The 16,851-nt window shown below is 38.2% G+C and overlaps 1 protein-coding gene across 2 annotated transcripts in view; it reads right to left on the reverse strand.

Annotated features, from left to right (window-relative positions):
• Positions 1-1,045: 1,045 nt before the first annotated feature.
• usp22 (ubiquitin specific peptidase 22) overlaps positions 1,046-16,851 on the reverse strand; it is a 128,379-nt gene continuing 112,573 nt past the window's right edge. The window contains exons 8-14 of one of the 2 annotated variants that reach the window (XM_072559187.1): positions 16,578-16,739; positions 14,740-14,866; positions 13,939-14,030; positions 9,266-9,328; positions 8,417-8,503; positions 5,857-6,006; positions 1,046-4,874 (exon numbers count right to left, since the gene is read on the reverse strand). In XM_072559187.1, coding sequence (XP_072415288.1) covers positions 4,832-4,874; positions 5,857-6,006; positions 8,417-8,503; positions 9,266-9,328; positions 13,939-14,030; positions 14,740-14,866; positions 16,578-16,739 — 724 coding nt within the window. In that variant the 3' untranslated portion in view covers positions 1,046-4,831. The remainder of the gene's footprint in view (positions 4,875-5,856; positions 6,007-8,416; positions 8,504-9,265; positions 9,329-13,938; positions 14,031-14,739; positions 14,867-16,577; positions 16,740-16,851) is intronic. The other variant, XM_072559188.1, reaches the window with a different exon arrangement.

The raw sequence follows: 16,851 nt of genomic DNA on the forward strand, positions 1-16,851 counted from the left end.
GCACATCGACATCGACCTAGACCCAATATACCGACCACTGCAGCGGACTGCTGGAACTGACAACCGGAAGCGGCAGGTACAAATCACTATAAATGCCGGAGGAAACATCACAGAAGCGCTTCACAGGAGGCTCCCAAGCACTGAGGATGTCACCTAGACAGGGGATGAAACGTCTGCAACACAAATTCCCAGCTCGGCGAACAGAACCATAACATACTTCAAGTCAGTTGGCTTACCCTGGTAGTGGGAAATTTCAAAAGATCAGCATACAAAACGAAAATTAGTCAAGACTTAGAAAGGTGGGGAGAAGACATCTCATGTTATTGTCAATTAATATGATTGTTTTTCTTTATTGTATTAGTGCCTGAAGCAAACATGATAGATACAAGTTTAGTTTTAGTGTTTTGGGGTGGCAGTGCAACTTATGAAAATGATAGCAAGTGCTGTAAATGGAAGGCAGAAAGACTGCGAAGCAAACAGCCTGGGATGTTGCTGGGGGAAATAATGTTGGGAATGAAGAAAGAAAGAGTGGGGGACATGAATGGTCAACTCATGTATTAATAAAACAGGAAATGAAATTGGCAAAAGTGAAAGTTTCCCTTATTTTCTGCATAAATGGGAGATAATTTGAAATACCAAATCAGATATTTCCACAAGTTAGAGTGCTAAAATTTGGATAAGTAGAAAAATGAAGATTTTTGAAAGAAGCACAGCACAAATCCAAAAGTTAATGATAGAGTAAGAAATAAAGTACAACAATGAAATATACACAATAAAAAGGCAAAGTAAAAAGACAGAATTAAATGATAGCAAGTATTGGTGTGACGCAAACTGACAGCTAAAATATTCTAGCTTCATTGCAGGAAGTTTGTCAGGATTTTCACTGCTACCAGAACGGAGGGAAGATTCAACCATCATATGGACAGAGCAAGTTGGAAAGTCACCACATTAATCCTTGCAGGAGAAACCATGAATCCAGCACAGGGAAACTTATGTAATGCAATACAAAAACTAAGTCTCCATAATATGAAGACAACATTAGGCATTCTCCCATAGTCAAATGATTTATTTTGACATTTTGCTTTTCCAGAACATGAAAAAAAATCAAGTGAGATTACAAATGAAATTGGTACTGCAGGCAATACCACAAATGGAGAACTAGAATAACACAGTGGGGGCTGATTTCAAATATACATTACCCTGTCCGGAGGATATTAAATGGGAGTCCTTACATTTCATACTGAGGACAGTGCATTAACAAATGACCCTTAACATGGGATACACTTGAACCACCTGGCATTCCGGGAAACAGTTTCATTTAAGCAGCTTTTGTATATCGAACACTAAGACCCACAAATAAAAAAAAGGACAACAACTCCCAAAATGCACTGTGATTATCCAAGCTCATGAACTGAGCACATCTCCTATAAACTGCTGAGGCTATTCTTTTGTTGTCAGCCTCTTGAGGGCAAGGTGTGTGAAAGCAGTCCATATTACAGTTGGATGTTTTCACTTTCCTCTTGCTTTTAAATCCATTCTGCTACGGTGAACTACACATCAGTTGAAGTTGAATGAGAGTCAGTCATTGCAGGACTGACTGACATTCTGAAGGCCAAGTGACACGCTTGAGACTTTTGCACAGTTACAGGACTGAAGATCAATGATTAGGAATTCTCCTTTTTGGGTTTAAAAATTAAATCACTGGCAATGACAGCTTTGGAGGTTCTATAACCTTATTACCAGAATGGATGATGTTGTAGCTAATAGTTAGCAGCTGTCCTTGAATGATAGCAGGATTATCAAAACTATAAAAATTGAAATCCTGTCTTTGCTTTCAGGTCTAAGTTAGTTGACAGTCATTAGCTATTACATCATCATTTCAGGCAAATGTGTGCATGAAATCTGTAACCTTTTTAATCTTTGTTGTATAAATCATCGATTGTACAACTTCACAGTAACATTTAAAAAGTACAGATGGGAATGTTTGTAGGGAACATATCTTACCACAATAGTGGGGATTTTGTCACTTGACCTCAAATGCACAGAGAAAACAATTCTCAAAATGTAGCTTACACTGCCGTGTAGACATTCCACATGCCATACCCAAATACTTAGTTTCTGCCACACTGCACTATACACAGGGGCTGGCATTTGAAATGCCCACATGGTACTTACACCGCATTCACCTACATGTAAACAGCACAAGTTCTACACTTCACTGCAGTTACAAGAAAACCCAATACTTAGAAGGCCCATCTGAAAAGAAGAAACACAAATGAAACACAGCTTTCAAAAACTTTTTCTGCCCACTGATATTCAGAGCTGAGAGTGGTCTGTCTAGAGTAATGCAAGGCACTGTGAAACCTTACTTCGATGACAGGAAAAAACAGAGAGGCAGTGCTCAACTGCAGTAATGACACCACTGGAAGGTTAAGTGGTAAGACAGCATTAAAATTAGGATAATTAAAATACGTTTCCATAGTCTGAATGCAGCCTTGTTTGGGGATAACGGATTTCCTGTTGCATAGGTTCACTTGTCATGCACTGGAGATCCAAATGTCATTTGCCATATCCCTCCTTTGAGAATAATCTTCAGACAACCCTGAAAAAAAACTGGCTCAATCTCCAGGTCTGTAAACAAGTACTTAAAATTTTCTATCGACACCATAAAGGCAACACAAATGGCACGAACATAAGTAAAGAAGGGATCAAACTGCTTGGAGCAGGTTATACAGCCCAAGCAAATTCAGTTCAAGTACAAAGGATTCTAACTAGAAAATATCAACGATTCCTGCAAAGATAATCTAGAAGATCCCACGACCAAACTTCAGGAATATTAAAATAAAGTGCAATGAATTGACAAAAAAAACCTCAACATTTCAACAAGGACAAACTGCAGTGGGTTTGATGAAATTGAAAATGTGCACACTAGAACCAAAATATATCAGAGCCAAATTTAGAAATAAAACATGCTAACTTTAAAATAAAAATGGGACAATTGCAGCTACACATTCTCAAAATAAAGAAAAACAAATTACGATTGTTGCCTGTCCTCCATCCATCAAGAAAACACAAATGATTAAGAAAAAATGTACAGGTAGCTGGAACTTCTCTTGAACTGCTCGTGTTGGTTGGATGAATCTTGGTGGAAGCTTATTAGACTTCCAGCTATTGAAGCTCAAAAATATTAACGTTTTAAGAAGAGAAAAGTTGACTTTGGCTAACATGAATGAACAGAACTGCTAGAAGCTGAAATTAGAGAGTTTCACAGAGCCTTGCATTTCTTGACACTAATTTTCTGACAATTAGTGGCTATTGAGAATGCCATCACAATACAGAGAGCTATAGCTACTGGAAAAGAGATACCATGTGTCCTCGAAAATTTCAATGACTGTTCAATCTTCTACTCATGGTGTTTTATCAAGATTGTAGATCAGAAGAACACTGCAACATTTAAAAAGCAAACTATCTTCTTGCGAGTAACGGAAAGCAAAGCATTTCTGCCTCAAGTTGCTAAATCAACAGGATATTCAGACATTTGGTACAATAAGGATGACAATGCCTTGGGATACATTACCAATGGTATACTGAAGAACTGTTCAGAGTCAACATGGCATCCAGGAAGCTTGCTGATCATACTAATGATAATTTCCTAAACCTTCTGTTTTATGAATTTTCATTAATCTCAAAAATTATTAATTTTTGTCCTCAATTCTCAGTGTGTGGCATTCTAAAATGAACAGGACCAGCTACTGTGGAACAATTTATCCAGCAGCTGCTGCTCTCAAACAAACTATCTTACTCAAGATATATGCATGGAATATTCAATTACTTGTGAATCATCATTCCAAAAGCAACCAAAACGGAATCAAATCTTAAAAGTGAACAGAATAGGCTGTGTTTCATCGGCATTCCCTCATCTTAGGCTCTCTGGTCTGATCACATTGTTTCGTTCAATGAAGGCCACTAGGACTGCCATATGGATCGTGCTTTCTGACAAAACAGCAAAAGCTCCCAAACATTGATCTACTGATATACCCCAGACTGCATAACTTAAAAAATAAATCAAGGGGAAGAATCAAGAGCAGTCACTGTGGCCATTATTCAAACTGCAAATGTGCATGTGTGTGTGTGGTGTGTGCGTGTGTGTATTTTAAGACATGAACACAGACTTTTCCACCACTCAGTGATGTAAGGCCATCTCGAAACACGAGAGTTTGTACAATAAACAAATACTAAGTTCAGTACAGTTTCATTACGGCACAGCTGCTCTGAATCTTGCTCTGACAGGGAAAAAAAAATTAGAACACAGCTAGAATGCAAACAAACCTGGGCCCGATATAGAGATCTGTTGGGTTGCATCAATCTGCAGTCCTCCGGCAATGCGTACATACTGAAAACCTGTCTCAGTACTGCATTCAGTTTTAATGGCCATTTTCTGAAAATAGATGCCCACTAGTTTCATACAGTACTCAATATCTAAATCCACAGAAATGTATCTGCAAGTCAATAATACCATCCATTTGCTCTCAGACCCATCGCATAGTAATGGGTTGGTTTGTCATTGTTGTTGTACACTTGGTCGGCTGGAGCTCAAGCACCATGGAAACAGAAGCTGAGATGTGCACCCTTTCCCCCCCCCCCTCCCTGCGGACATGCGGGCTGCAGCTGCGAGGATGACCCATGCCTCCTCCCATCTCATTCCATCAGGTGTTCAGTCTCACTGCTTCAGACCAAAATCAGTGTCAAGTAGGTTCACTCAGTGCTGACAGTACTTAGAGTTTCAGGTAGGTTGTGTATCGTTCTGAAGGCTTCCCCCAGTCTGATAAGGCTATTCGTATTCAAGGAACTGTTTGTGATAAAACAAGAGATACCTACAGACAAAAGAAATTGCACACTTAAATTTTTGCATTGACATAGTAATGCACCATGTACAAAAGAACAACCACAGCATTCTGTAAAGAGGAGACACCCACTGATGCCATACAGACAATATCAAGCACATAAATGAAGATGTTAGTGACATAACACCTAGTCAAACACTGTTTAAAATTTTATGCACGATCCATTGAAAGAACGGAATAGGCAGAGAAATCACAGGTAAATACTGGAAGAGTCACAAACAGGGAACAAGCATAACAAATGGAAGGAGAGCTCATGACAGATTGGCAAGATAGGTCTTTTGTGGCAACATGACATTAATTTGATGTTTACCAATACAAATGAAAAAGGAAAATTACAAAAATGAGATAGAAAAATAACAAATGAGAGTATCAATTATAGCTACATTTCATTGATGAAAATACTAGGTTACTCACAAACTGGATTTTAGAACAATAGGGCACTGAGCACAAGAGATGGCAGTAAACATGTCTAAGGGACAAGTAAAAGCCATACTTGGAACATGAATTACAATTGTGGTTGTTGCATTAAAAGCAAGGATGCCTGGGTACTGAACATATGGCAGAAAAAGCCAAACTGAGTCTCGTGGAATGCCAAAGATTCTGGAACTACTTTCTCAAAAGTGAAAGCTGAGGGAGCAATTCATCGAGAGTGTCATTTACCAAAAGTATATTAAATTGAACACCAAGTCTGAAACCAAAAGAGTGGCTCAAGCTTGTAAAAAGGTTATTAGTAACACTTTTTAGATTTAATTTCATAAAGAAAGGAGATGTGTACAGTAAGCTTGGAAATTTAAGGGAGTACTGGATTATAAAGCACATGGTGGGGGCATGGGACAGTGAGAGAGGGACAGAAAAGATGGAGACAGAGGGGGAGAAGAGAGTAAGATGGAGGAAGGACAGCATGAGAAGGTGGCTAATCTGTAATTTACAGATGAAACCTATTGATACCTACCCTTCACTGTCTAGCACATCTTTTATGCTAGCCTTGGTGATAATTGCATCATCACACTTAAACCACTGGTCCTTGTGTTGTCGAATGAAGCTGGTATAGTGCCCACTCTCCAGTGTTCCCTGATGATTGACTACTGCAAACAGCGAATACCTGCAGAGAAACAACAGGACAACATGACTGAGTTCTGCAGTAGTGTGCGAAGTATGACAGCTTGCAGACAGGGAAATGCATATTCTACAACGATTCCACTCATTATCTTCAGACATAAATGGATTCTTCACAGCTTTTGCCACAAACCGCTCACATTCATTCTCCATTTGTAATTTTGTTTTAAAAAGGTAGCCAAACCTGCTTGATTTCACACTTTTCTTCTTGTAAAACTCAGAATTTACACTTAATGTTTTTACAGCTTCTTCAACTTACACGCTGCTTCCAATGATGCATCCAAGCATCCATAGCACAATAAAGGGAAGAAATTAGTGTGGAATTGTCTAATATGTTCAAGAACTTTACCAGAGAACTGGTTCACTAGATTGTTACAAAAGTGAACAAAATATTCACCTGGATATTAATAAAGATTAGTTGGATACCAACAGGGGTAAAACATTTCCAAAATTTTACAGGAATCGGCCAATATCAAAGACGACGTGGGCAGAGTTTGAAAGCAATCTGGTAATTATCAACTACAGCAGAAGGTAAAGGCCATCCAACAGCAGTGGCCTGCCCAAGATTTCAGGAGGCACATGTGAAGGTTGTTCATTTGAAACTTTCAGGCAAGAATTCAGACAAAACTTGCTAGAGTTCAAAAACAACTTGATAAAAACAGATTATCAATGGTAAAGGCTTTTTCAAGACAGTGACTAAGTGTCTGCATTGCACTCCTACTAATTTTTAATAAAGTATATGCTAGCAAATTATAATTCCAGTAGTCAGACAAAAATGGTTAATTCTAGTCCCATGGGAACACCACATGAAGGAATCAAGACCAATATAATGTGTATTTACATAGGAAAATGTACACATTAGAAAGGCAGCAACTGAAACAAAGCAAAAAGCCAAAGGAATTTGACAGAAAGTAACATTAAAAAAAATTGATATCAGCAAATACTGAAAATGCTTTCTCCAAATGTGATTAACTTACATCAAACCACTGCAAAAGTCACTCATTGTAGTATGCAATTTTACTGCTATGATCTGCAAGCAACCCTAAAAAAAATTGATAAAAAGTTCAACAAAAAGAGAGTTCTTTTGAGAGGACGAAAACAGAAGTTGCTAGTGAAACTTAGTAGGTCTTAGTATCTGTGGGAAGAAAGCAGAGTTAACATATCAAATTCATTGACTCTTCATCAGAATTCAATGAAGAGGAGTCACTGGATTTAAAACATTAACTTTGCTTTCTTCCCACAAATACTGCTAGACTTGCAGAGATTTACCAGCAATTTGTTTTGGTTTCAGACCTCCAGCATCCGCAGTTTTGTTTGTTTCATTCTTGAGGGGAAACCGTTCCATATGTTTAAGACTTAAATAAAAATGGACTGGAAGCAATGAAGAAGCTATTAAAGTGAGAGCACCAAGGAATGCTTGTAAAATACTCTAACTCAACCAGTGCTACAGTTCACAGAAATGAATTGTTGCATTTATTCAACATCTTCTGGGGAAAAAAGACATCAGACTTGAATTAGGTTCCACTGACACCTTAGTAAAAGGAAGAGTTGAGACAGATTTGAAGATCAGGGACATACTTACAACATCGCTGTTCTCTAAAAAATGGTAGAAAAAGCAATTTATAATGCTTAAGAGGAATCAAGGTTTGGCATGTTGAAAAGCCAATGCTAAGATTCGTGGAGTATGGTGGTGATCAGTATGGTCTGATTTCCTCTGGATTTTATTGATTCAAAGCCTTCAAAAATAAACTCGTTTAGTTGGGAGGAGAGGAGAACAAAATTGAAGTGTTCAAATGCATAGAAAATGTAAGCAAGTAACATTTTAAACATAGACAAAATAAATGGCCAGAGACAAGACAGACAGAACAAACTCTTATTTTAGTAGTTTTTAACACATCAGTTAAGAATTAAACAAATATCTAGCTAAGAGAGTAATTTAAGAATAATGTAAAAAAGACTAATGTTTGTAATGCCTAGAATGAAGGTTCAAACACTATGGGACAACACAAATGTTCCACCCCCTCCCCCCCAAGAGTCCAAAGGGGAAATTGGCAACCATATATTGAGGCATTTTATCATTATCTTACCGGTGACCTTTTAACTGTGCTTATTCATTTCCTAAAATAATAAAGTTGGATGGAGTCAAGGACTGGTTTATTAGAACAGATAGTCAATTGTCATCATGTTCTATGTTTTGTTTGTATGGAAGCTTCTTTCCCCATTAATGGGATTCTCTCTCAGGAACTCATGAAACACACTCACCTGCACGTGTTCAGGAATGTATTACAATGTTAAATGATTGTTGGGAGTGAGACTTTCCCATGTAAAGTAATTCCACACGTTAATGAGTGAGGCACTATTCTTATTGAATACGTTCGGATAACAAAAAGACTCACTTGTGATTGGGTTGCTTGCCAGTTATGATGTCATGCCCACACATACACACAAGATGCATCTCTCTCAGCCTGTGTTCACATAGGACTCTGGAATGAACAAGTGCACTCACTAAGAACAGGCCTCTCCTTCCCACAACTATACAGATTATCGTAAAGTACTCAGCAAGGTTCGAATATCAACTGGATCTTCAGATTAAGTTCCAAGAACAAGCCTCAGCTGCGTATGTTTATTTGTTGCAGATGTTTGTACACCAGAAGGATGATGTGTTTGATGTGTAAAGTTATTATAAAGGGCAGTGAACTCTTAACCACAATTTATAAAATTAAATCAGACATCAAAACACTTGAGGAAACAGTGAACACCAAACAACGTCAGCAACAGAGATCAAAAACAAAAAGTGACTTTGTCTGTCAAGTAAAGTTAAGTTTATACCAAGCTCAAATCAAAAGTGAGTATTTATTTGTTAGAAGTCCTTAAACATTTTTATTTGATTGTTAAAAGCTCTTCCTAAGATTTAATAAACTCTTGACAATGTAAAACAGTAAGCTATACATTCTGCAGTATTATTCACTCAGGTGTGATGCAAACAGCCAACATGCTGGCACTCATACTCATCAGAATTGTTAAGTGAGGAACAATCAGTTGTGCAATTTTGTGCTACCAATAAAATGGAAGTTCCTAAGGAACTAAATGTGACTAGTCCGCACTCCAATGCAGTTAGCTGTAAAAACATTGCTTTGTGATGGACTTTCACAACAGTGTGCTCTCCAGACAACTGATCCAATAGTACTGTTAGAGGAGCATTTCTGTGCATTTTGGCAAATGCAAACAAAGCTGTTTAAACTTACTTATTGTCATTGTTTAGACTATCCACAGGCTGTTGGTACTGTCCATTCATCCTGCTCTCTTTACTACAAGAAAAATAAAGTATGTTAAAGCACATTTTAGTATCATAAGGTGTCTATTTACACAAACATACATAGCAAAACAACTACACTTCAACTAGGAAGGACCAATAAGCTTTCATTAGTAATTACACTAATACACCCTTGTTACAGTTTGTGTATGGTCGCAGCACAATCAGTAATTAAGATCAGGGCTATAAACATCTGATCTACATAAAGCAAACAAGATACCCTACATGAGCCTGATGGAGAAATAATGATTAAGTGAAACTACCACTTGCGAACTGTATTATTAGGCTCAACAGGATATGGCCATTTTAAAATAGCCACAAACCAAACGTATACTCATCTCAAAGGACTGTAGGTGACAACAGGAAAATGGCAGATAATCTAAACTAATATTTTTGTATTGGTCTTCATAGTAGAGGACACTATAAACATCTTAAAATGGTATCAGGTAAGCAGTGCCAATGTGGTGATGGTGGTGAAGACTCTTGTAATAGTCAAAGAGGATCAAAGTATTGGACAAATTAATGGGACTGGAGTCAGGCCCTTCACCAAAACCTGATGGCCTTTGTCTACAGGGCTTTAAAGGAAGTGACAGCAGAGATCGTGGAAGCATTGGTCAAAAATAATCTCGGACTAACTCAATTCTGGAAGGGTTCCACCACATTGGAAAACCATGAATAACAGAAATACAGAAAGCAAGAAACAGTCAACCCAACACTGGGGAAAATGCTCATGTTTACTGTTAAGTAGGAAATCACAGGATATTCAGAAATGTTCAGTGTAATCGGAGCAGAACCAACTTGTTCTGTGAAAAGAAAATCACGTTCGATAAATGCACCAATGTTCTTTGAAGATATAAGAATCAGGTTGATAAAAGGGAACTGGTAGATGTAGTGTTTGGATTTCCAGTAATATTTGATGATTGCTACATAAAAGGTTTTGTACATGATAGCTCACAGGATTAGGAATGGAGCAGCATGGAGTGAGGATTGGTTAACAAACAGAAGACCGATTTGGGATTAACAGGCCCCTCTCAGGTACAAAAGATGCAACTAATGGGGTACTACAAGTAAATGCCCTACCTGCAAATGTAGTCAACTCAGCCACATTAGGGAGATTTAAACAATCCTTAGATAAGCACATGAATGATTTTGGGATTGTGTAGGGGGATGAGCTGAGAATAGTTCACAGGTCAGCGCAACATTGGGGGCCGAAGAGCCAGTTCTGCACTTTATTGTTCTATGTTTGGGTCTCAATTATGTACTATCAATAATAACGATATGGGAAGAGAAAAGTGTAATGTTTCCAAACTTGCTCATAATACAAAATTGGTGGGAAGGTATAATGACAGAAAGACCAGAAACTTCTGGAGCTTATCAAACCCCTGCAGTCACTCACCAGGGAGTTTTTAATTCAAAAGTAGATTTCACTAGCTAGGCCAGCATTTATTGCCCATTCCTAATTGCCTTGGAGAGGGTAGTGAGGATCTTTTTTGAAACATTGCAGTCCATTTGATGTAGGAACACCCACGACAATCTCAAGGAGGGAGTTCCGACATTTTAACCCAGTGACTCTGAAGGAACAGTGATATACCTCCAAGTCAGGATTGTGTGCGGTTTGGAGAACAGCTTGCAACTGGTGGTGTTTACCTTGTAACTATCGCCCTGATCTGTCTACAGGTAATGAAAGTGGTTTTGGAAGGTGCTGTCTCAACAACCTTGGTGACTGTCCCTCGTGCATCTTGTCCGGATGGTGGTAGAGGGAGTGGATGATAATGGATACAGTGCAAACCAAACAGACTGCTGTGTTCTGGATAGAGTCAAGTTTCTTGACTGTTGTTGGAGCTGCACTCATTCAGACAAGATGTGAAATATTCCAATAATCTATTCACTTGCGCCTTGTAAATGCTGGACAGCCTTTGGGGATTTAGGAAAGCAATTACAAAATTACCAGCAACTGACTTGTTCTTGTAGCCACAGTATTTGTATGGCTAGTCCAGGTCAGTTTCTGATCAACGATAATTCCCAAGATGTTGATACTGGAGTCGGGGCGAGGGGGTTTAGTGATGGTGATGCCATTGAATGTCAAGATGCAATAATTATTTTTTTTGTTGGAGATGGTCATTGCCCGGCACTGTGGTGCAAATGTTACTTGCAACTGGTTAGCCCAAGCTAACATATTGTTCAGGTCTTGCTACATTTGGTCATGGGCTGTTTCAGTATCTGAAGAGTCACGAATGGTGTTGAACATCAGCAAGCATCACCACTTCTGACACTATAATGGGTGGTACATCATGGATGAAGCAGCTGAAGGCAGCAGGGCTGAGAGCACTACCCTGAGGAACTCCTGTAGAGATGTCCTGGAGTGGAGATGACTGACTTTTAAATATTTGGGCAGGGGATTCTAAAATTAGTCTAATTTTATGAGGGATGATAGATATAGGAAAGATGTCAGAGGTAGTTTCTTTACTCAAAGTAGTAGGAGCGTGGAATGCGCTGCCTGTAACAGTAGTAGACTTGCCAACTTTAAGGGCATTTAAATGGTCATTGGCTAAATATATGGATGAAAATGGAATAGCGTAGCTTAGATGGGCTTCAGATTGGTTCCACTGGTTGGTGCAACATCGAAGACTGAAGGGCCTGTACTGTGCTGTATTGTTCTATGTTCTCTGGTACTCTGGTCATACGCAGGAAGGGACTGATTTTTAAACTATGGAGCAATCATAGTGTGCCTGATGGCTCCACCTTGAACCATAACACCATATTTAAAATGTTTTTTCAATCCCAGAATGAGTAGCTTAATAAGCAGCGATCCTTCTATCCCTCATCAAGGAAACTGGAATGTTACAATGGTAGAAGCTAGCAGAACTTGGGTTAAAATTAACTTCAACACATGACTATACTTTCAAGCTCCATTACAGTGTTCAGTTGTGTGTCAGAGATGCTGTTTTTTGGATTAGACATTAAATAGAGGATTTTCATGCGCCCTCAGGTACTGTATTGAAAGAGGGTCTCTGTCACTATTTATCTTTCAACGACTGAGCAAAAAATGTTTGGGGTCCTTATTCCATTAATGTTTGTGGGACTGTGCACAAATTGGCTGCAAATGTTTCTTACATTGCAATTTTGACTACATTTTAAAAGATGCTTCATCGGCTCAAAAGTGTTTACAATGTCAAGGTTGTCAGAACATGTGAAAAGACAAAAGGATTGATTGCTAACTTGGTTTCTTTCCACAGATGCTACCTGACTAAGTATTTCCAGCACTTTCAGTTTTTATTGTAAGAAACCCAGTAGTCATTTAAACTGCAGATGTCGGAAATCAGAAACCAAACACCAAACAGAAATTGCTGGAAAATGCAGATCATCTATGGAGAGAAAGCAGAGTTAACATTTTGGGTTCAGTGACCCTCCTTCAGAACTGATGGTAGCTAGGAAAAACTTGTTTTTTTAATGCAGAAGATAGAATTTGGGAGGGGGCTGGGTAAGTAAACAATAGATGGAGAGAGACCTCAGAGTGGGGTAGGCAGTTGGACAAAGGAGTGGATAACCACCAGCCTATGAGAACAAGTAACTGCTAATGGGGATTATTAGAATCATAGAATACCAACAGTGTGGAAACAGGCCATTCGGCCCAACAAGTCCACAACAACAAGCTCTGTCAATGTTGGAGAGCTGCACCTATTGCTTACTGTGATTCCAATGGACCCTCAATATTTCACGTTGCAGCCTTTACATTGTCATCACTGGATTTCTGTTACAGCCAAGATAAATAATTTGGGTGAAGTGACAAGCACAACTCCAGCAAAACCAACTCGCTTATCAAAACAAAAGATACAGTCAAGATTGGTCTTCAGTTCATTGACTTACATGGTTTCTAAATGGAGTGGTCAACCTCAAAATTACACAATGTCCTACTGACATTACTCACTTTCTCCTATGCCCCACTGATAACACTATTCCCCCTCCCTCATCCAACATATTCATCCAAATCCCCTCACCCTGATAATGCAAAGCTTCCCTCATTTAACATTAACAACTCCCCATTCCACTCCCACTCTCCTTCAAAAAAATGCTAGTTCGCTCCCCACACATTCCCCAACAATGCTGACCATCTTGTGAGGAGTTGAAGATTACAGATACAGAAGGTGGTTGTGAGTTTTGATGCTCAAGTACACATACATTTTTGAGTTGTGCACTTTAACACGATTTAATCCTGCTAAGAAAAGTTCCAAGTAAATCACTACAAAAGCTAGGATACTTATAGTGAAATAGTCCAAGTTTCCTTTGATAGATCCATCTGTTCCCATTAACATAGGAATGCAGAAGTTATCTTGGCAGGATAAAGCCAGCACTCAGGGATAGCATGGGACTTGTTCCAATCAACAGCAAGGAACTCATCTGGTACTTATTCATTCATTAGACAATGCCATCAAAACCAATTCATCTTACTTTTTTTTGTCAGACTTTGATGTGCAGATCAAATATTCCTCTAGCTGTTAAGTACATTGGGACACCAAAGGATATTATGTAAAAAGAGTAGAATCTCATGTTTTCTTATAAACTAATGAGGGCTTCATTAATGAAATTATGAAAACGGACAGGTACCTGGAAGCCATAAATGGTGTCATGTCCAGCTCCAGTGGAAAAGAGACGTATGTAGTGATCTTTCGCCGTAACTTAGCCGAGTGTTCAAAACGCTGCACAAAACAGAGTAAAGGTCAGCTTGGTTTGTCTATCAACGATCAGCTCAATTTTAAAACAATCCAGCTTTCTTATCTGGTTTTGTTATTGGTAGTATCTGTTAAGACTCAAGATGAAATTACTTCAATTAAAAATGAAACAAAGCAGTGCTGATACACAGGCACAAAACTGGCAATCGCAAACACTCAGGTCCATACCAGCAACAACATTGGGCTCACTCTGGCTAACTAACTGCCAGAAAACCATTGACACTTCCTTGATAACTCAGCAGATCAATATATTATTTCCTTCAATTCTACACCACATATTTATATGAGTATCCAATAAAACAGATTTTCTTTTTCAAGTACTGTATACAATATCATTCAAAAGCTAAAAATTGCTACTAGCTTTGTGCATTGCAACACAGACTGAAAGTTCTATACATTGTTCCTTCAGCCATCCATTCCTTTAAGGAAACCGGTAGGTGAAACAGTTAGTGTCACTATTTTGCTTGAATTCTATTCTAATAGAGAAGAAACTTTAGTACATTGCATTTAACAACCTCATTCTTCAAGTGGTAATTCTTGTGATACAAAAAGGCTATTCAAAGGATCTTGAAACACTTATTCTGCTCTGACAAACCAGCTGCAGATAATGGAATGCTAACTGCATTCACAAAAAGTCAACGTAAATCCTTCCAGATTCTGTGAAATTGCAACTTACTTTGAGATGAAAACAAGCCACTATGGGAAGTTTCTTCATTGTAAGCTGTTTTGTTGACTCTTGATAACTATGGCAACCACTACATTTTATTTTGGCACTGCTTCCAAGATGCTCAGGTCTTGTAAACCTGTGAAAATAATTAATGAAAAATACAGATTAATATCACAATATTTTTAAAAGTACTGGGATGAAGATAGCGTTGACAATAGAAGGTTTATTGCGTATCCCCAAGTTCACAGGGCTTAGAGAAGTCACCACCTAGAATTGGATTTACATGTAGCTAAAAATAATTTCAGGTGTTAAGAAAAAAAAAGTTCTATTTCCGGAATGAAGATTGTGAATCAATTGCATTTTTCAATTGATTCACAATTTCAACACTACAATTTTGATGATACTCTATGATGGCAGGCCTCAACTCACCAGATCTTACTCAATTTGATTTCACAATCAGCTGGGGTAGCATTTGACTGAACAACCTCTGGTTTGCTGGCCAAAATCATAGCCAACAGGTTTTCAGGTAGTAAACTACTCACTCAGGTAATGGAAACAGATCAATGATTTACAAGGGCAAATAACTCCAAATTGTCCTTTTCCCACTCAATAACATTTCTGCGAATTAAATGAAAGCTGGATGTATGCTATTGGTCGTAAGGAAAACACTAATTGCCTGAAGAATAGAACACCTTATAACCAAGCCAGAGTTTAGAAATGTTAGTTTAAGTATTTTCTAATTAGAGAAAAGATTACAGGATATGGGGCTTGAAGGAAAATCATTGGTATAAACATTGGCAAATGGTAATAATCTCAAAAAACAATGTAGCAGGAATAGCCAAAGAAAAAAAACTTGGAAAACTCTCAATACTGTTATTCAGTGTGAGCATGACTTGAATGTTTTCTCATTGTGCGCAACATCAGCCGTTTATAACATATAATAAGAAAAAGAATGACCCACATCATCAGAAGTTGCACAAGAGGCAAAAGGAGGACTACTGTTAGGAGAAGCATTCTTCGTCCTTTGAAACCACATCATGATAAGAGAAAAGTTGAGGCAAAATAGGGAAGATTTGAATTAAGTGCCTAGTAGGATATCTGTGATTTCAAATTGATGCAGTGCTCACTCTATGCAAGTCAGAAAAGATGATCAGGGTCACTAGTGATTAGAATATATGGTTAAGAAGAATCAGGTCTTCTCAATATGGAGGGGCACCAGCAGGGCAGGCTGTTAGTTTGTAGAATCTCCAGGTTGAGTGAATTTGTGTAGAGGCTTTCAAGCTGTCAGAGGCTTAGAACGTGAGAACTGAAAAGATATCTCAATGTCTGTAAATCTGGAAACACAGTCAATTAAGAAATTAAGGAGATAGTATAAAAGTGATATTTCATTGGGTTTGAACATAAGGATATACCTGGAAAGGTTTGGAACCATGTTTTACTTTTTGAGATTTGTCTAAACTGTCAATATACAAACTTTTTCCCCCTAGTGTAAAATAAATCATTCTTTAGAAGATTACCTTTGGCACTTTTGTGTAAATATATTGGCACTGAATTCAGGGATAAGAAAGGAATGAGGCAATGATTGGTTACAAGATCCTTTAAACAAAGTTGAGACAAACAAAATTGGATCTCTACTTCACTCATTTGTGATAAATGAAAATTACATGCTAAATGCTTATACCATTAAAAAAAATTGTTTAAAATTTTGCAAAGGTCCTAAACACTCCACCATACAATCAGACATCAAACATATACCTCAAAAAGGGATTAACTACTGTATCTTCATTCTTGCACATACCCACACAAATCAAAACTCTATGCACCAAAAATCAGCATCAAGAAGGTACCTTCGTAGACAGTCTGTAAGTGTGGTAGTTCCAGAGGACATATGGCTTTCTCCATTCACAACATTCCCATCCGAGCCTGGACTTAAGGGCCAGAATGGCGTAGAAGACCCAGGTAAGTCCAGGCTGATGTCCCAGAAAGGATCTATTGTAGTGGAGACACCGCTGGAGTAAATTAAAAAAAAGTTATCACATGGTCACTGTGATGACTATTGATCAGATGTCATCCTGTCACTATGGGCAGCTCAATTCAGCATAACCTGTCATTGTAGGAACA

The sequence above is a fragment of the Chiloscyllium punctatum genome, chromosome 40, assembly GCF_047496795.1.
Source record: "Chiloscyllium punctatum isolate Juve2018m chromosome 40, sChiPun1.3, whole genome shotgun sequence".
Lineage (NCBI taxonomy): Eukaryota > Metazoa > Chordata > Chondrichthyes > Orectolobiformes > Hemiscylliidae > Chiloscyllium > Chiloscyllium punctatum.